Here is a 27500-nt window from a genome sequence, read left to right as displayed (position 1 = left end):
ATCATCATCATCAGCCGTTGTCAGTCCACTGCTGGACGGAAGCCTCAGCATGTTTCTGCCATAGTGAACGATCTCTCTTGGCGTACTCTTCATGCTGGTTATAAGCCTACACCTTCCACGCTGGCTTGGTGCGGGTTATAGCATGCTTTTTAAATACTTTAGTACTTGTCTAGCTTAAAACATATATGATTACTGTATCTTTATCATACGTTTATGATTCACAATACATTCTTTTCATTATCATTACCATGGTTCTAGTGCCTCATAAAGTTCAAAGTCTTAAAAAAAGTACATTTAAAACCCCCTACAGTGGCCTGCCTGATGAACAAATATTTTCTTGTAGCATGACAAGAAGAAGAAAAAGAACAAAAAGAAAGAGGTGAAGGAGTACGTGTGGGACAATATGATCATAACACCAACTGGTGAGTGAAGTAAAGTGGACTTTTAAGAAGAGCAGTGGTGGTTATAATTTCAATGGCGCCGTGGACTCCAAACCTGTAACCCATAGCTAAAACCATCACTGCCCGTACTGTAAGTCTCCTGGATTGTGCTTTGTTGTAATAAATGTTTGGCATAGTTTTTCTGCAATTGGGACAGATACATAATTGTGAGTAGCAGCCATTTTGCATAAAGTCATACATTCAGTAGACTTACTAGTAGACGATCAAGAATGACCATGACTATTAATTTAATCTTACATTTTTTTAAATTATTTTTTTATCCTTATTTAGACGAACAAATTGGACTTGCAGAGGACTTGAAGATGAAGCAGGTGAGAGAGATTAAAAGCCTTTTGTGATCATGGTGCAATTCCATGTTCCACGTCTCCAAATCCACTGCATCTACTTTTCTGGCCTCTCCCAGAATTATAGCTCATCTGATTATAACAATGACAAGAAAGACAAGAAGAAAAAGAAAAAGAAGAAGAAGAAAAAGAAGGTAAGTCCAACTATTTAGTTACCGTAATTTACGGACTATAATCTCCTACTTTTTTCCCAAGTTTTGAACCCTGCGGCTTATACAAAGGTGCAGCTAATATATGTTTTTTTTTTCTTTGCGAATGGCTAAATTATGGAATGGATTAAGCAAAGAAATCAAACAACGTAGTAAAATTATCCACTTTAAGAGACTGTTCAAACTCAAAGTGTTTACTATATACCAGTACAAGGAAGAAGAATCCTGATACATATCTTGAACCTTATCACAAACGGTGAAAATCGTATTCATCTCATGAAGAATGAAAAAAGACATCAGTAACTTTTCTGTTTTGTTTGATCAGCCGTTTTACTGCCGTGTTACAGGCACAGTTTGCAAACAATTAGGGTCCGTAAATAAACATTTACAAAATCTTTCTATGTGAATATGTCATTTCACAACGTACAGGTATATATCTGCGGCATATAGCCCCCTGTGGCTAATATATGAAAACACCTTTTTTTCTTTTAAAATTTAGTGGGTGCGGCTTATAGTCTGGAAAATACGATACTTGGAAATGCAAACGATTGAATGATGAAGTCCAGAAACCATATGACATGTTAACATTAATGTGATCTTTTCCTTTGCAGGACTCCTCTTCCTCCTCATCTGACAGTTCTTCCTCTGATAGTGAAGATAAAAAGAAGAAGAAGAAGAAAAAGAAGAAGAAGAAGAAGAAGAAGAAGAAGGTATGTAATACTATAACATTTTCATTTTCTGGGTGTACCTACCTAATTTGTCTATCTATTGAGGCAGTTAAGGTCATCTTGGGTTAGTAGTTCCTCTTGTTTTTTTTTGCAGGACTCCAGTTCTTCCTCCTCCTCTTCTTCTTCTGATAGCTCCTCTTCGTCATCCGACAGCGATGACAAGAAAAAGAAAAAGAAGAAAAAGGATAAAAAGAAAAAGAAAGCTAAGAAAAAGGTACATTAGTGAGTGTGATGACTATATCTTTATTTTGCTTTTATCTTTACAGAATGCATTACATTCACACTTCTTTCAGCCTTTTATTGCGTTAATAAATAGATAATTTATTTTGGTTTTCTCTAAACAAGGATTTCAGAAAAAAGAAGCAACTTTCATGCCAAAGTGAAATCAGATTTCTTCAAAATAGTGTCAATTAACTAAAAATATATGAGGTAAAGGCAAGTATTCATCCCCTTCATGTTAGGGGTTATTGTCTTAAAGGGAAACTGCTCTTTTTTTTTTAATTTTGCCAATCGTCCACAATCATTATGAAAGACAAGACGACGGATGGATTTTTTTTTTTTATTGGAGCCGTTCAATTCTGCCTATAGAGCCCCTAAAAAACTTCCAAATACCTCCATTAAGGTTTTATATACATGATGTAAGTATATATGTAATGTTGTAACAGGCACATTTACAATAACATTTATTATTTACGTATTTTGATCATTTAAAGCATACGTGGCACATTCCAAAAACGCATCACAACATTTGCTTTTTTCCCTTCATCACTCATTTCTGCTCACTACAGACATTGTGAGAGCCAACAAACATAATAAAACATCACTTACTGTACAAGCTCTGCTGTCATTAGGATGCCGACTCATAAAATGTTCATATATTTCCATTTAGATATGTGTTAGCCCTGCGATGAGGTGGCGACTTGTCCAGGGTGTACCCCGACTTCCGCCCGATTGCAGTTGAGATAGGCTCCAGCACCCCCCGCGTCCCCAAAAGGGATAAGCGGTAGAAAATGGATAGATGGATATAAAATGTCTCGCAAAGAAACGGGGTGGGTAGTGGGGGAACAAGCGCATTTTGTGTGGTTCTTGCCAGTTCCAGGTCTTAAATGGCTGTCAAAGTGTCCCAACTTGTCGGATTATATCCTCAGCCATCTACTTTGCATGTGAGAGGCATGATTTATGATCTACAATAAACTTACAGGGAGCAGGGAAGCAAGGAAACAGGTTACCACTCGATGATGTAAACATAGGCACACACGGAAGTGATCACGTCGCCGCTATAAATAGTTTGTCTGTGTTTATAATAACAATATCACCAATACTTGGTTGATATTCAAGTCAGGAAATGTAAATTGAGTATTGCTGGCACTCTTTAAATTGTTATTTATTGGATTTTTATTGGTGGAATAGTGGTGCTCCCATTTATTCACGTTTATTTAATATTTAGAATGCATGTCTTCATGTCTTTTATAATGATTGTAAAAGATAGGCAAAATTTCCAAAAAAATGCAGTTCCCCTTTAGGGCATATTTCTGTTGCAAGTTGAAACAGATTATCCTCCAGGATTTGCACATATTTGTGGGCGCTCATGTTCCCGTCTACCTTTAAAAGTCTTCCATGGCCTGCTGCTGAAAAGCATCCCCACAACATGATGTTGCCACCACCATGCTTCGCGGTGAAGAAGTTATGTTTGTGGTGATGTGCAGTGTTTGGTGTTCACTAAACATAGTCTCACTTCTTACATTAAATGAGCTTTTTTTCCCGAATCTTGTCAGAAAAGCCTAATTAAAACTACTTTAAGTCAATGTTACAGTTGGTAGATCCTGACAGGGCGTTCATGTTCGATCGCTTTGACCCGCCGTCTTCCTAGTTCAAACCTTCAGCATACACACGCGCACAGAAAAAAACAAACAACGCCACGACACAAGGGCGGTGTTTGGAGTGATTTACTGCCTCACTCACCTTTTTAAAGCCTGCACGGCGGCCATCACTTCTGTTTTTAATGCTTTTGTACGCAAACATCTCTCTTGTGGGTGTACGGACACAAAATATGAAAGCCAATCAAGGCCAACATTTAATTCGGTCCATGCGAAAGTGCTTTACAAAGTTTAACTTCTAATTGTGACTAATATAGACGTTTGTGTTTTAAATCTGTCTTCTTAAAACACTAATGGTAACAATAACTAACCATGTTATAATTCTTGGTTTAAAACATGTAACTTGGAACAAGTTGCAAACAGACCCTTTAAGTTAACCATAATGCTTTAGAATCAGTATAAGGCTGAAACTTCCACAGGGCCCTGTACTTCAATACACAAGCTGTATGAACACAGTCACAGATTCCCCACTACATATGCTCATGTCAGTTCCATGCATTATTTGCTGAGAAATGCAGGTTGAATCTCTTCCTCCCCTAACCATATCCTTGAGAGGGAGCCCTCTCAATCAGGTGTGCCCAAAGTGGACGCCAGGGGCCAAATTTGGCCAGTCGAGTTCTTTGGTTTGGCCCGCCAAAGGGTGGCTTCCCAAATATAATACATGTTCATACGCATCTCTCTCAAACTAATTAGGAGTCTTGATCCGATATTGATTTTGGCTATCAGTTCAATAGCAGCAACAAAAACTTGTTGAGGATTGTATCGGCTTGCATCTAAACTTTCCCATACCAGCATTGTGGCATTGCTTTTACCTGCGCAAAGCTTGACAGCCAGTTAACATCAAAATGTCCTCCAATAAGCATATAAGGTTTGTCTTTTCTTCTATTTTAGTGATGTAATTTTCTAAAGGTGAACATGATAGGCTGTAGGCTACTAGGAGCTATTAGCTACACAACAGCTAAGCACACAATATCACACAAGCTACTCATACGTAAATAAGTGTCCTTAATTGAACAATATTTCAATCTAAAACAACACAGTTGTTAATGGTAAAATGGGTTATGGGTTATACTTGTACAGCGCTTTTCTACCTTAAAGGTACTCAAAGCGCTTTGGCACTAATTCCACATTCACCCATTCACACACTAATGGCGGGAGCTGCCATGGAAGGCCCTAACCACGAGCCATCAGGAGCAAGGGTGAAGCGTCTTGCTCAAGGACACAACGGACGTGACGAGGTTGGTAGAAGGTGGGGATCGAACCAGGAACCCTCAGGTTGCTGGCACGGCCACTCTCCCAACCGCGCCACGCCGTACAATGTCAATGATATGTATAAAAATACATATCAAATAATTATAGTTATACATTATTTACACATACAAAGGCAGAAGCGTACAGTATTAGAAAGAATTAAGTAACAATCGTGTCCGCATCACTAAACTTACTGAGTCATAAGCTTAACTTAATGAATTATTGTTGGTTAAGGTGTCATCAAAAAGCAATCCACTTCAACTTAAAGACCCCACAAGTCCATTCCAAACAGTTAATAATAAATAGTTTAATGTCTTTCATACCTACCATGGTTTTCTGTTTGACTAATTTCACCTATTCAAACGTTTTGTAACATTCCACTCAAGAATATAATTAAAGTATGTATGATTCGTGTTTATATTGTAACAGATCAATATCAATATTTAAATATTTTCTGTTGCGCCCCCCTCCTAGGTAGGAGAAAATATTTTTGTGCCCCGCCCGCATCCCATCACCCATATTTGAAGTTGAATTGCTGAAATGAGCAGACTTTTACACAATATTCTTTTTTTTTTTTAGTTTAGCCTTATAATTATTATTTGCAATAATTAAGAACTTTTTTAAATTTACATTTAGGCTATTTGTGTTTCACACTTAAAATTGCTGTATTTGACTAAAGGTTTAGCCAGCCCTGCTCAAGATAACTTTTTATACGTGTACCTAAAGAAATGACCAGCAAGTATTAACATGCATACATAAGAGGAGATGGGAAGCTCTATAATAATGTTAACAATTTACTTGTGGGCTCTGTACCGAGGATGTCGTTGTGGCTTGTACAGCCCTTTGAGACACTTGTGATTTAGGGCTATATAAATAAACATTGATTGATTGATTGACTTTTGTCACAGGATTCTAGCTCTTCATCATCATCGTCATCCTCCTCCTCCTCCTCCTCGTCATCGTCGTCCTCATCCTCCGATAGCGATAAAGATAAAAAAAAGAAAAAGGATAAGAAAAAGAAGAAGAAGAAGGATGACAAAAAGGTGAATTATTGTCTTTTGTATATGTTTTCAGTGTAAAGCAAACCGGGGATCAATATATTGAGGTTGCAGTCTTAAAAAATAACTAGAAATATTTTGATTCTTATTGACAGATTAATGAGCAAGAACTCAGCGGGACTGCTTCGCTTTCTACAGTTGGTGAGTGTGTGCGCTTTTCCTTCTTTCTAAAATAAGTGGCATTAAACCTATTAATGATGTTGTGGTCGACTGCAGGTGATGACACTACAGTTTCAAGTCTTGGAGAGACAAAGAAAGATATGACAATTAAGGTGACGCTCACATTCAAAATGGTGTATGTCACATGCGTCAGCAGCAGATAAACCTGACTTTTTGTTGATCTTTTTAGTATAAATGGACAGAAGATGGATCTTTGGTCACCTTGCCGGCTGGTAGTCATTAACTCTCAGTTTCAATAAAGAAATGACGCTTTGTAAAGCTTCACGACTGTAATGTTAACTCTTGCCCAGCAGAGGGATCAGTGGCGGTGCCTTGTTGTATAGAGGAGGGCCATCTGAGCGACGACGAGAGAGAGGAAGGGGATGAGAAAGACACGAAGAAGAAAAAGAAACTGAAGAAGAAAAAGGTGATCACAGTGTGTGCATGTCGAGGAAAGGAAATGTATTGGTACTTCGGGTTTTGTTAGTAATCTGTTCCAATAGGTCTGATGAAATCATAAGCAATTTTTACCGTAAGAAATATTGTAAATCCAATGAATCCATTGAATCCATTTTATATATATATATATATATATATATATATATATATATATATATATATATATATATATATATATATATATATATATATATATATATATACATATATATATACATATATATATATGTACATACCGCCTGAATGCAGCAAAGATAGGCTCCAGCGACCCCCCGCGACCCCGAAAGGGACAAGCGGTAGAAAATGGATGGATGGATGGATGGATATATATATATATATATATATATATATATATATATATATATATATATATATATATATATATATATATACTTTAATCTTTGATATATATATATATTGTTGCGTTGACCAGCATTCCTCCAATGGGGAATTCAAATTGCTAGTCTCTCCCAGATTCTTTTTATGGCAATAAGTTGACGTTTATATTCAATCAACAGGCAGCAGTTGGTATTTTGTGGTTTATTCTCCAAGCTTAGAGGACAAACGTGAGACCAATCTAGCACACCAGCGTTCCCTCGTCCGGTCTAGCTCGGTCTCCTCTCCACCTCCTGTCCCCCCAAGCTCAGCACTGCACTGTGCTCCTTATCTTAGGAATGTTATGGCAGTCTCAACAGCGCTCTGCCTCTCTACTCAAGGACACTCGAATCCAAGCACTTTGTACCACACGAGACATTAGCTGATGTAAATATGACTATAAGAGTTTTAGAAATAAGTAACACTTAAATATGGATATGATTCTGATATGCTTCCCACAATATATATATATATATATATATATATATATATATATATATATATATACACTACCGTTCAAAAGTTTGGGGTCACCCAAACAATTTTGTGGAATAGCCTTCATTTCTAAGAACAAGAATAGACTGTCGAGTTTCAGATGAAAGTTCTCTTTTTCTGGCCATTTTGAGCGTTTAATTGACCCCACAAATGTGATGCTCCAGAAACTCAATCTGCTCAAAGGAAGGTCAGTTTTGTAGCTTCTGTAACGAGCTAAACTGTTTTTAGATGTGTGAACATGATTGCACAAGGGTTTTCTAATCATCAATTAGCCTTCTGAGCCAATGAGCAAACACATTGTACCATTAGAACACTGGAGTGATAGTTGCTGGAAATGGGCCTCTATACACCTATGTAGATATTGCACCAAAAACCAGACATTTGCAGCTAGAATAGTCATTTACCACATTAGCAATGTATAGAGTGTATTTCTTTAAAGTTAAGACTAGTTTAAAGTTATCTTCATTGAAAAGTACAGTGCTTTTCCTTCAAAAATAAGGACATTTCAATGTGACCCCAAACTTTTGAACGGTAGTGTATATATATATATATATATATATATATATATATGTATATGTATATATATATATATAAATATATTATATCTCCATTCCTTTTTCTACTGCTTGTTGTTGTGTGTGTATACATATGTATATATGTGTGTGTATATATATGTATATACACTACTGTTCAAAAGTTTGGGGTCACCCAAACAATTTTGTGGAATAGCCTTCATTTCTAAGAACAAGAATGGACTGTCGAGTTTCAGATGAAAGTTCTCTTTTTCTGGCCATTTTGAGCGTTTAATTGACCCCACAAATGTGATGCTCCAGAAACTCAATCTGCTCAAAGGAAGTTCAGTTTTATAGCTTCTGTAACAAGCTAAACTGTTTTCAGATGTGTGAACATGATTGCAAAATGGTTTTCTAATCATCAATTAGCCTTCTGAGCCAGAGAGCAAACACATTGTACCATTAGAACACTGGAGTGATAGTTGCTGGAAATGGGCCTCTATACACCTATGTAGATATTGCACCAAAAACCAGACATTTGCAGCTAGAATAGTCATTTACCACATTAGTAATGTATAGAGTGTATTTCTTTAAAGTTAAGACTAGTTTAAAGTTATCTTCATTGAAAAATAAGGACATTTCAATGTGACCCCAAACTTTTGAACGGTAGTGTATATGTATGTGTATATATATATATATATGCATACAGTATATGTATCAAACAAACATAACAAGAGGGTAATGGATTAACAATGGTATTATTATCAAAACAACACAACACAACAACAACGACAAGTTGAACTGCCGACATGCATGTGCACACAAAAATCCCTTTGGTACTCTAAAAAATGTTTAATAACCATGTTGCTACAGTAAAAAAAAAAAATTTTCATCAAAAGCTAAACTGTACAAAAAGTGGGACGTAGAAAAACCGACCACTGTAATCAGGCGATGTCAGCTTTGTTGCATTAACTATTATTTTCTCTTAATAGGATTGTAGTTCAGCTTCAGACAGTGACGATGACAAAAAAGACAAAAAGAAAAAGAAGAAGAAGAAGAAGAAAAAGAAGGTACAAATATTGAGAGGAAAATGAAAAAAATAATGCTGACAAAAATCTGCATATATAGATTATTATTGCGATTATTTTTTGTAATTAATCACATGCCTTAACGTGTTAAATTTGACAATCCTAAAAAAAACACATTGTATGTGGAAAATGATATTGCACAACTCATATGTGGGTGTAAGTTTTACGTTTGACAAAGGACAGTACTCTAATATTAATTACACATGTAATAATAGATATAAAGGGTGACTCCATGCTATCAGTAAAATGTTGGTGGTTTACCTGATGTTTAGGATTCCTCCAGCTCTTCCAGTTCCAGTTCCTCTTCTTCATCATCTGATAGCTCTTCCTCAGACAGTGAGGATGAGAAGAAAAAGAAGAAGAAGAAGAAGAAAAAGAAGAAGGTTTATTTTGTGCTAATATTTGCATTTCAGTATTCACTTGGGTTTGTTTTATATTGGCTTTATACTTTTTCTGTAATAACAGGATTCCAGTTCTTCCTCCTCCTCCTCCTCTTCATCTTCATCTGACAGTGACGATGACAAGAAGAAGAAAAAGAAGTTGAAAAAGAAGAAAAAGAAGAAGAAAAAGAAGAAGGTTTGCCCTTTCCCTCTCTCACATCATTCTGTATTTGTGCTTTCTTGTTTTATGTTGATCCATCTCACCATTTTCAACAGGACTCTAGTTCGTCCTCCTCCTCTTCCTCATCTGACAGTGATGATGACAAGAAGAAGAAGAAGAAGAAGAAGAAGAAGAAAACGAAGAAGAAGAAGAAGGTTGACATACTTTCTCTTTTGTATAACCCAATATTTTTCTGCGTGCTGTTTGTTCTTTATTCTGTCGTCACTATGTTCCATTATGGGCCTGAAATCATGGGGCCCATGTTAATATTCCTCATACTTATCATTGTGGGCATGCAAGCAGATCTACTCCGCCATTCTTAGTATTCCTCATACTTATTATGGGCCTGTAGCAATGCAGCCAAATGCCGAAAAGGTCTCAATGGTGGTAGGAAGAGCGATATCTAAATGTAACCATAGTGAAATAATTTACGAGCAAATTTGAAAATGGGTCACTTGATTAGGAACCCACAAATCAGCAGTACATCTCAATACTTTTTTGTCATGCCCCTCTTTGGGCACACACTTTTTTTTACTGGCCCAAACCATGTGAAGAATTGGGCATTTTGTGACCCTAAACACACGTGAAAACCTTACTTAGGTGTTGACTTTTTAAAAAATGGCATTAACACATTAACAGTTTCTGTTTCTATGCCACATCAATGTGGAATGCGCTCCCAACAGGTATAAAAGAAAGGGCATCTCTATCCTCCTTCAAAACCGCAATAAAAGTTCAACCTCAACCCTAAACTAACACCCTCCCCGGATTGTTAATAATCAAATGAAAACAATCAAATGTAGATACTTTTTCTTATGCCTTCTGATCTCTCTCTCTCTCTCTCTCTCTCTCTCTCTCTCTCTCTCTCTCTCTCTCTCTCTCGCTCTCTCTCGCTCTCTCTCTCTCTCTATATATATATATATATGTCCACTACTTGCTGTACATATCCTACCAAGTCAGACCTACACTGTTTCAATATCCATTGCTCTGTTCTCAATTGTTGATGACTGATGACAACCAAACGTAACCCCCCCCCCCCTCCACACCCCAGATTGTAAATAATGTAAATAATTCAATGTATATACCCTGATGATTATCTTGGGTGATGACTGTATTATGATGATAGTATATATCTGATAGTATATATCTGTATCATGAATCAATTTAAGTGGACCCCGACTTAAACAAGTTGAAAAACTTATTCGGGTGTTACCATTTAGTGGTCAATTGTACGGAATATGTACTGTATTGTGCAATCTACTAATAAGAGTTTCAATCAATCAATCAAAAAAACAGTTCCTTGTTGCATGTACACACTCCCATCGCTCAATCGTCGGATACCGCCTTATTTAATATTTACATGTTTAGGTCTTTGCTACATCAATATATTTTCATCAACCGTTCAAACCCCACTAATCTGTTTAGTGTTGTGTTTATTTAACTTTTATTTTTAACCAAACAATGCCAACAAATCCAATATAAAGTAGCCAGAATGTGAGTTTAATAATCATATAACTTGTCATTATTGACCTAAATATGACAAATTTCCCTTTACTTTAAAGTGTAAGGTAGAGATTAGCTGATTCAAGTGGGACTATTTTCAATGGATATTAGTTAATCATATTAATACATCAATATAATTATTATAAGTGCAAATAACTTGGGGTTAAGCTTCCCTTGTCTTTAAAACATAGTGACACCTCTGTTTCGAACTTTAATCAAGTGTTTTTGAACACACCACAGTTATGCACTAAGAGTTGCAAAAGTGAAACTTGAACATAACTTTGTCCGATGCAGCCACAAATATAAACAAATACATACATATATATATATATATATATATATATATATATATATATATATATATATATATATATATATATATATATATATATATATATATATATATATATATATATATATATACAGTATATATATATATATATATATGTATATATATATATATATATATATATATATATATATATATATATATATATATATATATATATATATATATATATATATATGTATACTTTTTTTACCTTAATCACATCATCGTTGAATGAACCATTTTGCATTGTTGCAAGGAGGTTGAGGTAGTTTTAATTCTACGTTTACACTGCAGGCCAAAATAGATTTGATTTTTTCCAGCTGACTGTTTACACTGCAAGTAAAATGTGATCTTTATCCGAGTCCAGTGTAAACGCGCACAGGCCCCCAATGTGGCCCCAATGTCACTTGCGTGTGCAAGTGACAAGTGAAAACAAAGAAAGTTGACCGGATTTTTTACATGAACAAGGAAGTCACTACTACTACTACTACTACAAAATTTTTAAAAAGTAGCCACACATTAAAAACTAGTGTTTTTTTACGTGAAAATAAATCAAAGTACAAACCCCGTTTCCATATGAGTTGGGAAATTGTGTTAGATGTAAATATAAACGGAATACAATGATTTGCAAATCATTTTCAACCCATATTCAGTTGAATATGCTATAAAGACAACATATTTGATGTTCAAACTGATAAACATTTTTTTTTTTTGCAAATAATCATTAACTTTAGAATTTGATGCCAGGAACACGTGACAAAGAAGTTGGGAAAGGTGGCAATAAATACTGATAAAGTTGAGGAATGCTCATCAAACACTTATTTGGAACATCCCACAGGTGTGCAGGCTAATTGGGAACAGGTGGGTGCCATGATTGGGGATAAAAACAGCTTCCCAAAAAATGCTCAGTCTTTCACAAGAAAGGATGGGGCGAGGTACACCCCTTTGTCCACAACTGCGTGAGCAAATAGTCAAACAGTTTTAGAACAACGTTTCTCAAAGTGCAATTGCAAGAAATTTAGGGATTTCAACATCTACGGTCCATAATATCATCAAAAGGTTCAGAGAATCTGGAGAAATCACTCCATGTAAGCGGCATGGCCGGAAACCAACATTGAATGACCGTGACCTTCGATCCCTCAGACGGCACTGTATCAAAAACCGACATCAATCTCTAAAGGATATCACCACATGGGCTCAGGAACACTTCAGAAAACCACTGTCACTAAATACAGTTGGTCGCTACATCTGTAAGTGCAAGTTAAAGCTCTACTATGCAAAGCGAAAGCCATTTATCAACAAAATCCAGAAACGCCGCCGGCTTCTCTGGGCCCGAGATCATCTAAGATGGACTCATGCAAAGTGGAAAAGTGTTCTGTGGTCTGACGAGTCCACATTTCAAATTGTTTTTGGAAATATTCGACATCGTGTCATTCGGACCAAAAGGGAAGCGAACCATCCAGACTGTTATCGACGCAAAGTTCAAAAGCCAGCATCTGTGATGGTATGGGGGTGCATTAGTGCCCAAGGCATGGGTAACTTACACATCTGTGAAGGCACCATTAATGCTGAAAGGTACATACAGGTTTTGGAACAACATATGCTGCCATCTAAGCGCCGTCTTTTTCATGGACGCCCCTGCTTATTTCAGCAAGACAATGCCAAACCACATTCAGCACGTGTTACAACAGCGTGGCGTCATAAAGAAAGAGTGCGGGTACTTTCTTGGCCCGCCTGCAGTCCAGACCTGTCTCCCAACGAAAATGTGTGGCGCATTATGAAGCGTAAAATACGACAGCGGAGACCCCGGACTGTTGAACGACTGAAACTCTACATAAAACAAGAATGGGAAAGAATTCCACTTTCAAAGCTTCAACAATTAGTTTTCTCAGTTACCAATCGTTTTTTGAGTGTTGTTAAAAGAAAAGGTGATGTAACACAGTGGTGAACATGCCCTTTCCCAACTACTTTGGCACGTGTTGCAGCCATGAAAAATTAATTATTATTTGCAAAAAAAAAATAAAGTTTATGAGTTTGAACATCAAATATCTTGTCTTTGTAGTGCATTCAATTGAATATAGGTTGAAAAGGATTTGCAAATCATTGTATTCAGTTTATATTTACATCCAACACAATTTCCCAACTAATATGGAAACGGGGTTTGTAATATAATGTATGAAAGGATTTACAAACCCCGGTGAAATCTTTGCCATTCTTGCTTGATGTACAGCTTAAGTTGTTCAACAGTCCGGGGGTCTCCGTTGTGGTATTTTAGGCTTCATAATGCGCCACACATTTTCAATGGGAGACAGGTCTGGACTACAGGCAGGCCAGTCTAGTACCCTCACTCTTTTACTATGAAGCCACGTTGATGTAACACGTGGCTTGGCATTGTCTTGCTGAAATAAGCGGGGGCGTCCATAGTAACGTTGCTTGGATGGCAACATATATTGCTCCAAAACCTGTATGTACCTTTCAGCATTAATAGTGCCTTCACAGATGTGTAAGTTACCCATGTCTTGGGCACTAATACACCCCCATACCATCACAGATGCTGGCTTTTACACTTTGCGCCTATAACAATCCGGATGGTTCTTTTCCTCTTTGGTCCGGAGGACCGACGTCCACAGTTTCCAAAAACAATTTGAAATGTGGACTCGTCAGACCGCAGAACACTTTTCCACTTTGTATCAGTCCATCTTAGATGAGCTCAGGCCCAGCGAAGCCGACGGCGTTTCTGGGTGTTGTTGATAAACGGTTTTCGCCTTGCATAGGAGAGTTTTAACTTGCACTTACAGATGTAGCGACCAACTGTAGTTACTGACAGTGGGTTTCTGAAGTGTTCCTGAGCCCATGTGGTGATATCCTTTACACACTGATGTCGCTTGTTGATGCAGTACAGCCTGAGAGATCGAAGGTCATGGGTTTAGCTGCTTACGTGCGGTGATTTCTCCAGATTATCTGAACCCTTTGATGATATTACGGAGCGCAGATGGTGAAATCCCTAAATTCCTTGCAATAGTTGGTTGAGAAAGGCTTTTCTTAAACTGTTCAATGATTTGCTCACGCATTTGTTGACAAGGTGGTGACCCTCGCCCCATCCTTGTTTGTGAATGACTGAGCATTTCATGAAATCTACTTTTATACCCAATCATGGCACCCACCTGTTCCCAATTTGCCTGTTCAGCTGTGGGATGTTCCAAATAAGTGTTTGATGAGCTTTCCTCAACTTTATCAGTATTTATTGCCACCTTTCCCAACTTCTTTGTCACGTGTTGCTGGCATCAAATTCTAAAGTTAATGATTATTTGCAAAAAAAAAAACCTTTATCAGTTTGAACATCAAATATGTTGTCTTTGTAGCATATTCAACTGAATATGGGTTGAAAATGATTTGCAAATCATTGTATTCCGTTTATATTTACATCTAACACAATTTCCCAACTCATATGGAAACAGGGTTTGTATATAGTGTAATATATTTGGGAGGGTTCTAATGTTTTTATGGCTGTTAAGTAGTGGAGACACGGACATCAGTGTGGATCTACATTAGCTTAATTTTTCAACTTACTTAAGTAAACAACTATACAGGGCAACAATTTTGATCCTTCAACAAGCGCTACTTCTTTGGAATCAAAGTATAATATAATGTGGATCTGCAGACCACGAGTAGGAAACCTCTGATCTACACAGAATTAAATGAAACGGCCTTAGTACTTTCTGCATTATCTAGCTTGTACCAGACTGCTATTTTCTAAATTAAATTTTACATCCTTCCATCTTAACAGGACTCCAGTTCATCCTCTTCGTCTTCCTCTTCCGACAGCGATGATTGCAAGAAGAAGAAGAAAAAGAAGAAGAAAAAGAAGAAGAAGAAGAAGAAGGTAAATAATTATAGCATCGTTTTTAAATGATGTGTACCAGCAGTAGTTGTTCTTATGGTGTTTTTGTTTAGTTTCAGTCATCATGTTGATGTAATTACTGATGTCTTCTTTAGAAGGACAGCTCTTCTGATGATAGCTCTTCTTCCTCCTCCTCCTCCTCCTCCTCCTCATCCTCGTCTTCATCGTCCTCCTCTGATAGTGATGATGACAAGGTAACTTATTCACTATCATATTGCAATGTGCAATGTGCACTTTCGGAACTTTATCTGCAAATATTTGCTTTAGAAAAAGAAGAAAAAGGACAAGAAGAAAGACAAGAAGAAGAAAAAGAAGAAGGTGAGACATTTTCAATTGAAAAAAAACAAGAAAACGTTGGTAAATGGACGTGTGGGATGACAGAAGTTGAATAGTGTGTTTTGAATGTTTACAATAAAATACACATACCGTATTTTCCGGACTATGGAGCGCACCGATATACAAGCCGCACCCACTAAACTGTAGAAGAAAAAACCTGTTTTCCATGTGTTTGACCAACCGGACTTAGAGGCAGATATATACGTTGTGAAATGAGTTATTTACACAGAAAGATTTTTAAATGTTTATTTACATACCTTAATTGTTTCCAAAAGGTGTCTGTAACAGGGCAGTAAAACGGATGATCAAACAAAAGAGAAGTCATCGTCATGGATCCATTAGCTGCGGAAGCTAGCTCTCCAATAAGCTAAACCGAGTCAATAACTCCATGATGACATTTTGGGGAATGTACTGAGGGATTTGTGAAATTAAAACAATACAAAAAGAATGCCATTGTAAGTCAATAATACTGAAACAGGCATTCGTAGACATGTTAGCATATTAGCTAATGCTAACGAGGCAAGCTTGATTACATTACAATAGCACTCACAAATATGCATGAAAACACTCCTCATGCATCACACGTCGGACGGTTTAGTAAGTATGAATAGTTTTAGTTATATTTTAAAACTTACAAATGTTGCTTGGAGGGATAAATGAAGAAACCATACGAGTAAAAACACTATGGACGACTAGTAGACGGAACAGCACTTGTACTTCCGGTTCAAGGCACTGAACAGAAGGAAATACTGTTGACGTTCAACCCGCAGCACCTGCAGTGAACAAACTTGTCCAAAAAACGGACAGGTTTGTTGAATATAAAACATTATGGCCGTTAGCGAAGAAAAATCCATAAATTAGCCGCACCGTTTTATATCAGCAGCAGGCTTTCAATCGTAGGTAATACGGTAGTTACGTGTAAAATAAATCTGGCTTTATGAAGATAATAATGGTCTATTGTAGGAGTGTGAATATATTGAATGTGAAGGGCCCCGCCAATGCTGACAACAATGGCACTTATTTCATAGTTCTGGACCTAAAAAGATGTCGATTTTTAGGCCTGTTTTTTAATTAGTTTCAGCCCACTTTGTAACGCCCACTTTTAGCTCCAAAACCTGGGCGGGCCTGTGTCTGCCTGCTGACGTCATCTACTGAAGACTGGAGGCAATTTCATTTGTTTGGGTAGCATCCTCACCTCGAATCATGTTATTTCCGCGCAGAATTTAAAGAAATTAGCAACATACTCTCGATGGGAGAAAGACTGAATCACAACATGTGTAAAAATATCCTGTACATTACGTGTTGTACAAGTTATCGCCACCTTTTGCCGCAGACTTTGCGGTTCTTTCTTGGAGCAGACACACCAGTGGCAACATTACGGAGCTTAATATGGAGGTTCATTTGAGTCTTTATTACAAAAGCTTTTTTTTTACATTTAATTCATGTAACTGATTTTTTTACAAATGTTTTCACATCAAATTATGCTGACAGTTTCCTTGGGAAAAAAATGTGTGTTTTAAAATTCATTGTATAAAAATTCAGTGCTGCAAAAAGTCAGTGTTGAAAAATGTGCTGCTTCAAAAAGCAAGTTAACTGGGCTACCTGGGTATACTACAACATAATTAACATTTTAACACGGCATACTGGATGTTTTATATAGAAATTATTCCAATGGTTAGAATCTGCGCTTTTGAGTGACCTACTAAAGCTCTGAGACTGAAAAGAGTGGGCAGGGCTTGTTTACAGAGCAAAAAAGCCTGACAGGGAGTGTCAGATGAAGGCAGATTTCTACAACAAAGTTCCGCCGAACAGTGATATTTTTACGAATAAGTGGATATTTTTTTACCCTTGGTGTTTATTTTTCACCGTGTTTGTTGCATCTTTGTTATTCTCGCTCGATTATAAAAGATGTCGATCACGTTAAAAAATCATCGACATTGAATTTTCAGCACTGAATTTTTTTACACTGTATTTTTATACACTGAGTTTTAAAACACTGAATTTTTATACACTGAATTTTAAAACACTGATTTTTTTTATGTGATTGTCAGCATAATTTAATGTAAAAAAAAATCAGTTCACAAAATTCAAACGCAAAAAATTCTGTCACATAAATTCAGTGTAAAAAAACAAAAACTTTTGTAATAAAGAGACAAAAGAACCTCCATACTTAATAGTATTCATATTGTAAAGACGGAAGTGTAGGTCCGCTTCACGCTCGCAGAAGGCCAATATTATTATTTTTTGCATCCTCTTCTGCTGATGTTTTATTGCTGCTATTGTACATTGAGTTGAGCTGTGCTCGAGAAAATGCTAAAAGAACATATAGAAAGATTCTTTATGCGTCTTCAAGATCAATTCACATTTTCAGCAGCTTTACAAGGGTGGGAACACACAGGGGCTTTCAAGGTTTAGAAAACTGATAACAAAAAGTATTAAAAATGGTGTTTACATATGGGGCGCCATGGTTCAGATCGTCCAGCAACGTGAGGGTTCCTGGTTTGAATCCAGCTTCTGCCATCCTAGTCATGGCCGTTGTATCCTTGGGCGTGACACTTCACCTACCTTGCTCCCAGAGCCGCTCACACTGGTGTATCAATGAATGATTGTTTGGTGGTAGTCGTAAGGAGCGGCAAATTGGCAGCCACATTTCCATTAGTCGACACCCGGGGCACTTTTGCTGTAAATGTAAATGTAGCTTACCACCATCAAAGTATGAATGTGAAGTGAATGAATGATTGGTTCTCACTGTACAGCGCTTAAAGTGTCTAGAAAAGCACTGTACACCTGTTAATATAATCCATTGATATACACACACACATTTTTTGCTCAAATTGTCAACCATATCAGTTTTGAAGTAATCGTGGATTTGGGTGACATACACATGCAATCAAGTGATTCAAATAATAATCAAGTGATTAAAATAAATGTCTTTATCCACACTGTTTATGCGGGAAAATGGGCTCCAACTCTGTAGATGGTGCCACTGTAAGGGTGAACGATTAATGCAAAAATAATAATCAAGATTATCTTGATTGATATCGAAATCTTCATTATTCGTTAATTTGAAAAATGTACCACTATAACTCAAGGTAAATATAATTCAAAAGAATGACTGGATATAAATTAGTAACGGATAAACGAAAAGTAAAAAATAATAATAATAGTAACAACAATACATTGAAATAGCAATAGTAATTCAAAAAATGTTTATTCCGTTTTTCCGTATTTTTTTAAATCGTTTTTTTTTACCGTTTACACTTACTTTACCACCATATAGGGTTTGTTTTTTGTTGATTAAATGCTAAAATCCTTACATTTATTGGTGCAATACATCTTTGGACAATTTTGACCAGTATTTTAAGTAAAAGCATAATCATTTTGTAAATGTATCAAAAAGTGCTTTAACTACATTATGCTTGTGTAAGGTACTTTTTGGAAACCTTTAACCTTTGACCGGATGTTGCACACAACGCTGTTATTGTGAAGGGGGCGGAAGTGTGCTGTTGTCCTGAGCTTGACAAGTAAGGCGACGACTTGAGGCTGTTAAAAAATAAAAAAAAAAGAGTGAGCGAGCCCTCTCAAGTTGCGACTGTTTGTACATTGATCTTACATGGATGATGTCGTTCACAACAACACAGGCAGATGAGCTGTGTTGTGGGTATATGGATGGTTCTTGCTTGTTTTTGTGTCGTAGTGTTTCAAGTGGCCGTCTCGACATTGTTTAGTTCAGGACGGGGCGGTTGAATGTTTCAAGGATGAATCAGTGGTGCCGGACACATTATTTTTCCAAACAAATTTTATTTCTCCTCACAATGACAGCAATTCACTCATATTTATGTCAATTTCCCTAATGTTTTGCGTTTAATAGCGGATTCCATTTTATTGGTCCGTCCGCGGTTAAGTTAATTTGTAAATCATATAGCCTTACTTTTTTTTATTGAGTTTATGACTACATATTGGGCATATTGGCGTTGTGTCAAATCAAAAACAGCAACCATAGTGAGAGCCAAAACTTTGTATCTTTCACTTATAGGTTCACAAATCCATTTCAGTGTTACAAGCTCAGGAATTTGCATGCATGTTAATCTTTTTTATCATTATAATATTTTTATGATCGTGAGAAGCCAAAATTAAAATATAATTAATAGTCAGGGGGCGACATATCTAGTCTGACGATGGAAAGGGGGAGTTTCAAGTACAGTTAGTTGTCTACCAATTATTTAAAAACTAATTGAAATGATGCGAAATGGCTTCCAGATTCATTTTCAGGATAAAAACAATGCAGAAAGGGAAATCGTTGGTTAAATTTCAGTCGTCTGGGCGCTATGGGTCCTTTTAAGTTTGTAATACATTTTTGTGCAGGATTCTTCCTCTTCTGACTCCTCCAGTGATTCTTCTAGTAGTGATGATGGCAAAAAGAAGAAAAAGAAGAAGAAAAAGGAGAAGAAGAAGAAAAAAGACAAGAAGAAGAAAAAGAAAAAGGACAAAAAGAAGGTTAGTTCATAATCACCTCTTTCCCAGCAGGCACAAACACAGACATTGATACAACGTTGATTACACATACATGTCCTTTAAAACTGACTTCGAAACAACATTAAAAAATAGTTGTATTTGTAAATTGAGACAATGTTGGTGTCTAACGTTGGATCCACGTTGTTGGTTGGGAAATGACCAAATTTCAATGGTCAAATCAACGTCACAACGTGACATTGAATAAACGTTGTCAAAAAGCATGTTGTTTCAACGTTGTGTTTGTGTTGTAAAATATTGGTTAAAAAATGACTGAAATTCAATGGTCAAATCAACGTCACAACCCGACTTTGATTGATTGATTGATTGACATTTTTATTAGTAGATTGCACATATTCCGTACAATTGACCACTAAATGGTATCACCCGAATACATTTTTCCAATTTGTTTAAGTCGGGGTCCACTTAAATTGATTCATGATACAGATGTATACTATCATCATAATACAGTCATCACACAAGATAATCATCAGAGTATATACATTGAATTATTTACATTATTTACAATCCGGGGTGTGGGATGAGGAGGGAGGCGGGGGGGTTAGGTTTAGTTGATATCAACACTTCAGTCATCAACAATTGCATCGTCAGAGAAACAGTGTAGGACTGACTTGGTAGGATATGCACAGCAAGTAGTGGACATAGAGAGAGAGAGAGATCAGAAAGCATAAGAATAAGTATCTACATTTGATTATTTACAATCCGGGGAGGTAGGATGTGGAAGGGAGGGTGTTAGTTTAGGGTTGAAGTTGCCTGGAGGTGTTCTTTTAATGCGGTTTTGAAGTTTTGAAGTTCTTCTTCTTCTTCTTGTCAGCCTCAATTCCAGAGAAGTCTGCAAGGCGAAAGGATTAATAATGAATTACGGACAACTTAACGTTGTGAAAAAGCATGTTGTTTCAACGTTGTATTTGTGTTGTAAAATATTGGTTGTAAAATGACTAAAATTCAATGGTCAAATCAACATCAGAACCCAACATTGATTAAACGTTGTCAAAAAGCATGTTGTTTCAACGCTATGGTTGAGTTGCTCAACGTCAGGCCCTAATTCAACAAGTTCTCAATGTTGTTTTAATGTCTTGTGTCTGCTGGGTTATGTTTTCTTGTTTTTGTGTCTGCTCAGGATTCCAGCTCCAGCTCATCAAGTTCTTCTGACAGTTCCAGTGACAGTGACAAGGAAAACAAAAAGGCCAAGAAAGACAAGAAAGATAAAAAGAAGGTAAGCGACTGATATAATTGTAACCAAATCACGTGATACTCTCCGTAATTCATTATTAATCCTTTCACCTTGCAGACTTCTTCTGGAATTGAGGCTGACAAGAAGAAGAAGAAGAAGAAGAAGAAGACTGTGAGTTCACCTGTGTTACAAAAACGATTGATCACTACAGTGGAACCTCCATTTACGAACTTAACTGGTTCTTAATAGAAAAGTTTGTTTAGTGAAGCAAATGTGTCCACAAGAAACAATGTAAATATGACTAATTAGTTGCAGGTTTGACAAAAGTCCATATTTTAGCAAAACTTTGTACACTTTGAATACACTACAAAGTGCTACACAGTATTGTATATAAAACAAACCTAACAAGGGGGTGATAGATCAACTCTCTATTTAATAACAAAGTCAAAACATCAACATCTAGCTGACACACACTGTCACTAGCCTTGTGGTGCACTCATAGTTTGAAATCCCGAAAACTCCTTAATTTTAACAGCCAGGTCACACTACAATGATTAGGAATAAAACATAAAATTCACTTTATCTTGTTGCTTAAGCTTTAGGGAGGGGGACCAGGCCACAGTGGACAACGCTGTGGATACTTCCTGAATGTTTCAAACCACACATCGCTTGTCCATTGCTTTCTTTGGACTCATATTGAGCTAGCAAAACCAGAAAAAAAAACACACTTTAAAGGTACACAAAGCAACACTTAGACTGAATGAGCACAAGGAGTCAGCACAAGAGTCAGCACAAAATGGCAATGGATGAAATGTTCGTACACTGAGACAAGATCCATACACCAAAGCATATTTTTATTCGGCCTCTGGTTCGTAAATGGGAGAGTTCGAAGAATGAGGGGTTCCACTGTGCTTTTTCTATCCCGTCACTATTTCGTGCTCTTCCTCCTCGCAGGAAATCCCTGGTTCCGAGCTAAGCGACAAACCACAAATGCCGGTGTTAGGTCCGGCTGCTGGCGGGTATTCATCTTACAGCAGCAGCGGCTACAAGCCCGACTCTGGTTCTCCAGTTACCACTTTTTCGTCTCTTCCCTCCAAACCGATTGTCAACCTGGACCCGCAGCGCCCTTCCTTCCATTCCATGTACTCGGTGTCCTCGCTCGGTGGCATAGACAGGGTTTCTACTCTCAGACCTCTCAGCCCCATGGAGTCTTTGATGGGTAATCCAAGGCGATACAGGGACACAGGGACCCGGCCCACCTCATACTTTAGCTCTACTGACCAGCTGAGAGACCAGAAGCCTTTCCAATGATGACACGTCAGAGTTACTTACTCATCTTTAGGAATCCAAGAAAAGAAAAGTGTGCTCCAGTAACAAAATTCAAAATGATGTCTCGTTATGCTGAGTTAAAGAACGAGTGTTTGGTGGCGAGTCATTGGGAGGTAGAAAAAAATCAGATTTCTCATTTCGAAAACAATTCTGTAAATCATGGGAAATAATTCAGTGTTGTTTCATGCAATAAATCAATCTGATTTTATTTAGTTTGTCATGTGTCAGGTTCAAACACTGATGACATCTATTAAACAAGACAAGAAGCAAGGAATTAAACAGAGACATAATTAAATTTGGCTCAATGAGGAGAAACGCGTACACCTGTACCCTTTTACAGTGTCACCACACTCTTGACGAAAGATTGTACGCCTCCTCCTTTATTTGGACTTTCCCTGATTACATGGCAACGACTGTTTCTAAAGGTACGGGGGTCATAAAAAGCCATCACCTTTGATTACAAAACAGTTCAAAGAAAAGGTCGCCTGGAGGGGAGTATGGTCCTGCTTCCTCTCCGCTTTGTAGTTCTCGGGTCAAGACACAATCTTTTTGTGGATTACAATACATCAAAGAAACATAACACCCTCATGTTGCTTCCCATCCTACACAGTGGAGTTTTACAAGCCTTCTTCTTGGTAGGATCAAAGACAGCTTTTGTCTTCTCGCCGGGAACTCATGGCAACACAAAGTTTTGTGATAACTTAGATACAATTATTCTGACACCATGTCTGTTATTATAAGAAGTATAGAGGTTGAAAAAGTATTCACTTTATTTTTTCCACATTTTATCCGACAGCCTTATTACAAAAAATCCTCAAGATTTCCCTGTATTTAACCCTTACAGTGAAAGGTGAAACTGCCACATAAAACGTAGATTCATAACTAACAAAAAAGTATCTCTATGGGACGTCTGTGTGTGGCGTGTGTATGCTTTATTAAAAACAACAAACATGTTTGATCATTTCAGCCTGTCAAAATACATCTTAAAGGCCTACTGAAACCCACTACTACCGACCACGCAGTCTGATAGTTTATATATCAATGATGAAATCTTAACATTATAACACATGCCAATACGGCCGGGTTAACTTATAAAGTGACATTTTAAATTTGCCGCTAAACTTCCGGTTCGAAACGCCTCTGAGGATGACGTATGCGCGTGACGTAGACCGGGGAACACGGGTATGCCTTCCACATTGAAGCCAATACGAAAAAGCTCTGTTTTCATTTCATAATTCCACAGTATTCTGGACATCTGTGTTCGTGAATCTGTTGCAATTATGTTCATTGCATTATGGAGAAGGAAGCTGAGCAAGCAAAGAAGAAAGTTGTCGGTGCGAAATGGACGTATTTTTCGAACGTAGTCAGCAACAACAGTACACAGCCGGCGCTTCTTTGTTTACATTCCCGAAAGATGCAGTCAAGATGGAAGAACTCGGATAACAGAGACTCTAACCAGGAGGACTTTTGACTTCGATACACAGACGCCTGTAGAGAACTGGGACAACACAGACTCTTACCAGGATTACTTTGATTTGGATGACAAAGACGCAGACGTGCTACTGTGAGTATGCAGCTTTGGCTTCTAAACATTTGATCACTTGACCGTATGTGCGCAACTTTTTTTTGCGTATGTACGTAACTTTTTTTAAATATATAAGCTTTATGAACCTTGGGTTAGGTGAACGGTCTTTTGGGCTGAGTGATTGTGTGTGTTGATCAGGTGTTTGAATTGTATTGGCGTGTTCTATGGAGCTAGGAGCTAGCATAGGAGCTAGGAGCTAGCATAACAAACATGCAGGTGTTTTTATGCAGGATTAATTTGTGGCATATTAAATATAAGCCTGGTTGTGTTGTGGCTAATAGAGTATATATATGTCTTGTGTTTATTTACTGTTGTAGTCATTCCCAGCTGAATATCAGGTACCGTGAGTATGCAGCCTTGGCTGCTAAACGTTTGATAGCTTGACCGTATGTGCGCGTCACGTACGTAACTTTTAAAAAATATATAAGCTTTATGAACCTTGGGTTAGGTGAACGGTCTTTTGGGCTGAGTGATTGTGTGTGTTGATCAGGTGTTTGAATTGTATTGGCGTGTTCTATGGAGCTAGGAGCTAGCAGAGGAGCTAGGAGCTAGCATAACAAACACGCAGGTGTTTTTATGCAGGATTAATTTGTGGCATATTAAATATAAGCCTGGTTGTGTTGTGGCTAATAGAGTATATATATGTATTGTGTTTATTTACTGTTGGAGTCATTCCCAGCTGAATATCAGGTCACCCCCGGCTCTCACAGCATCTTCCCTATCTGAATAGCTTCAACTCCCCACTAGTCCTTCACTTGCACTTTACTCATCCACAAATCTTTCATCCTCGCTCAAATTAATGGGGAAATTGTCGCTTTCTCGGTCCGAATCTCTCTCACTTCATGCGGCCATCATTGTAAACAATAGGGAACTTTGCGTATATGTTCAACTGACTACGTCACGCTACTTCCGGTAGGGGCAAGCCTTTTTTTTATCAGATACCAAAAGTTGCAATCTTTATCGTCGTTGTTCTATACTAAATCCTTTCAGCAAAAATATGGCAATATCGCGAAATGATCAAGTATGACACATAGAATAGATCTGCTATCCCCGTTTAAATAAAAAAAATTCATTTCAGTAGGCCTTTAAGTTTTGTAATTCACTGTAGTAATTCAATGAGACTTCACCGCCATCGGACCGAGTCCGTGGTTCTCGCCCGGGAAAGGGTAGAGTGCCATCTCCGAGTTGGAGAGGAGATCTTTCCCCAGGAAGAGGAGTTCAAGTACCTCAGAGTTTTGTTCACGAGTGAGGGGAGAGTGGATCGTGAGATCGACAGGCGGATCGGTGCGGCGTCTTCAGTAATGCGGACGCTGTGTTGATCCGTTGTGGTGAAGAAGGAGCTGAGCCGGAAGGCAAAGCTCTCAATTTACCGGTCGATCTACGTTCCCATCCTCACCTACGGTCATGAGCTTTGGGTTATGACCGAAAGGACAAGATCACGGGTACAAGCGGCCGAAATGGGTTTCCTCCGCCGGGTGACGGGGCTCTCCCTTAGAGATGGGGTGAGAAGATTTGTCATCCGGGAGGAGTAAAGCCACTGCTCCTCCACATCGAGAGGAGCCAAATGAGGTGGTTTGGGCATCTGGTCAGGATGCCACCCGAACGCCTCCCTATGGAGGAGGCTGGAGGCCACGGGGAAGACCCAGGACACGTTGGGAAGACTATGTCTCCCTGCTGGCCTGGGAACACCCGAAAGGAGCTGGACAAAGTGGCTGGGGTTAGGGAAGTCTGGGCTTCTCTGCTTAGGCTGCTGCCCCCGTGACCCGACCTCAGATAAGTGGAAGAAAATGGATGGATGGATGGAAAACACATCTTGCCCTGCGCCTGATGTCACCTTCCTCTTTACTGCCAGGTGAGGGCGCTGTTCTGCCACTGGCAGATTTTTTTCCCGACAATTCTGTTAAATTTATTTAAAGGGGAAACTACATTATAACCTATATTTATACAGTAAAATAGTCCAGAGTAACATAAAATCGGGTATATACAATACACTTCTCAAAATACAATAATTTTAAGTTTCTGGTACAATCATTTATTATTTTCCCATCTGGAAACGCTCACTTTGTTTCCATACACTAAAATTGTCTTAATAAAAAAAATAAAAATAAAAATTGGTTTCTTCAATTTTCACAAACATGTTCCACGTTTCCATGCTTTTAATCTCTAATGCGGGGGTCCTCAAACTTTTTGACTCGGGGGCCACTTTGGGTTAAAAAAAATTGGCCGGGGGCCGGGCTGTACATATATATATATGTATATATATATATATATATATATATATATATATATATATATATATATATATATACATATATATACACAGTATATATAAATATATATATATATATATACAGTATATATAAATACATATATACTGTATATACATTGTCTTTAAAATCCAGCAAGTTAATCAGTTTTGTCATTTAACATCAATTAACATTGATGTTCATCAACATTTAACATTGTCACGTTATCGATGGGAAAATTAATTTTTAGACAATATGATTTGCCTGAGTGGCTAGGAGACACCGAGAGTAACAAGCGGTAGAAAATGGATTAGAAATGAAAGATTAAAAAAATAAAATAAATACAAAAAATTTTTATAAATAAAAAAATAGCGTTTTTTTTAACTTGGGACTTCCCGTGGGCCGGATTTTGGATGCTGGGGGACCGGATCCGGCCCGCGGGCCTTAGTTTGGGGACCCCTGCTCTAATGTGACTGTCGGCTATACGCCTCCCGTACACTAGGGGCGATTGTCATTACACCTTGTAATGTAAATAGAGGAAGAAAATGCTACATGCTAACAAGCTAACGCTGGTAGTAACTGCCGTTTATCTCCGGAGTTAACAGATAACTACAACTTTCCACTGTTATTTGGTGTTGTTGCTCATTTTTAATATGTTTAAGTAAAGCTTTAAAGTGCCCAAGGTGGCAATGGAGGGGACGGCGTACCATTGACTTAACAAACTCGCCAAATGCGTTAAATCACTTTTTTGTGATACAATAGTTCTGACATCTTTAATGCTACTTCAATGTACTGTACTCTATGAATTTGGCTGTACAGCATTTTGAAAAAATTCAAAATCAAATTACGACATTATTAATGTATGTTGTGATCACTAAATATCCATCTAAATTTAGGATTAAAGTTTTGGGACATTATGTAGGGAAAAATCTCGTGACAAATCTAAATAATCGGTGGTAATTCCGGTTGTACGTGAACGCAACCCCGAGGTCCTTTACCCCGCCGCTGG

General features: G+C 37.6%; 2 protein-coding genes across 3 annotated transcripts in view; both read left to right on the top strand.

The window, feature by feature from the left end:
• Nucleotides 1–22875, top strand: part of LOC133663527 (dentin sialophosphoprotein) — a 28670-nt gene extending 5795 nt beyond the window's left edge. The window contains exons 5-25 of one of the 2 annotated variants that reach the window (XM_062068058.1): nucleotides 344–422; nucleotides 732–772; nucleotides 865–939; nucleotides 1566–1664; nucleotides 1777–1896; nucleotides 5719–5853; nucleotides 5964–6009; nucleotides 6085–6140; nucleotides 6218–6260; nucleotides 6339–6454; nucleotides 8861–8938; nucleotides 9229–9339; nucleotides 9422–9532; nucleotides 9613–9711; nucleotides 15175–15270; nucleotides 15384–15482; nucleotides 15556–15606; nucleotides 19990–20121; nucleotides 21278–21373; nucleotides 21449–21502; nucleotides 22286–22875. In XM_062068058.1, coding sequence (XP_061924042.1) covers nucleotides 344–422; nucleotides 732–772; nucleotides 865–939; nucleotides 1566–1664; nucleotides 1777–1896; nucleotides 5719–5853; nucleotides 5964–6009; nucleotides 6085–6140; nucleotides 6218–6260; nucleotides 6339–6454; nucleotides 8861–8938; nucleotides 9229–9339; nucleotides 9422–9532; nucleotides 9613–9711; nucleotides 15175–15270; nucleotides 15384–15482; nucleotides 15556–15606; nucleotides 19990–20121; nucleotides 21278–21373; nucleotides 21449–21502; nucleotides 22286–22642 — 2094 coding nt within the window. In that variant the 3' untranslated portion in view covers nucleotides 22643–22875. The remainder of the gene's footprint in view (nucleotides 1–343; nucleotides 423–731; nucleotides 773–864; nucleotides 940–1565; nucleotides 1665–1776; nucleotides 1897–5718; nucleotides 5854–5963; nucleotides 6010–6084; nucleotides 6141–6217; nucleotides 6261–6338; nucleotides 6455–8860; nucleotides 8939–9228; nucleotides 9340–9421; nucleotides 9533–9612; nucleotides 9712–15174; nucleotides 15271–15383; nucleotides 15483–15555; nucleotides 15607–19989; nucleotides 20122–21277; nucleotides 21374–21448; nucleotides 21503–22285) is intronic. The other variant, XM_062068059.1, reaches the window with a different exon arrangement.
• A 4205-nt stretch (nucleotides 22876–27080) lies between these two features.
• The window catches only part of wu:fb18f06 (osteocalcin 2), a 4764-nt gene continuing 4344 nt past the window's right edge, over nucleotides 27081–27500 (top strand). The window contains exon 1 of the mRNA XM_062068644.1: nucleotides 27081–27500. This exon is cut by the window's right edge and continues 127 nt beyond it. The gene's annotated coding sequence lies outside the window, so the exon portion shown is untranslated.

This window comes from Entelurus aequoreus, linkage group LG13 (genome assembly GCF_033978785.1).
Source record: "Entelurus aequoreus isolate RoL-2023_Sb linkage group LG13, RoL_Eaeq_v1.1, whole genome shotgun sequence".
NCBI classification, from domain to species: Eukaryota; Metazoa; Chordata; class Actinopteri; order Syngnathiformes; family Syngnathidae; genus Entelurus; species Entelurus aequoreus.
The sequence above is the reverse complement of the archived record's forward strand: the minus strand, read 5'-3'. Positions and strand labels throughout refer to the sequence as shown.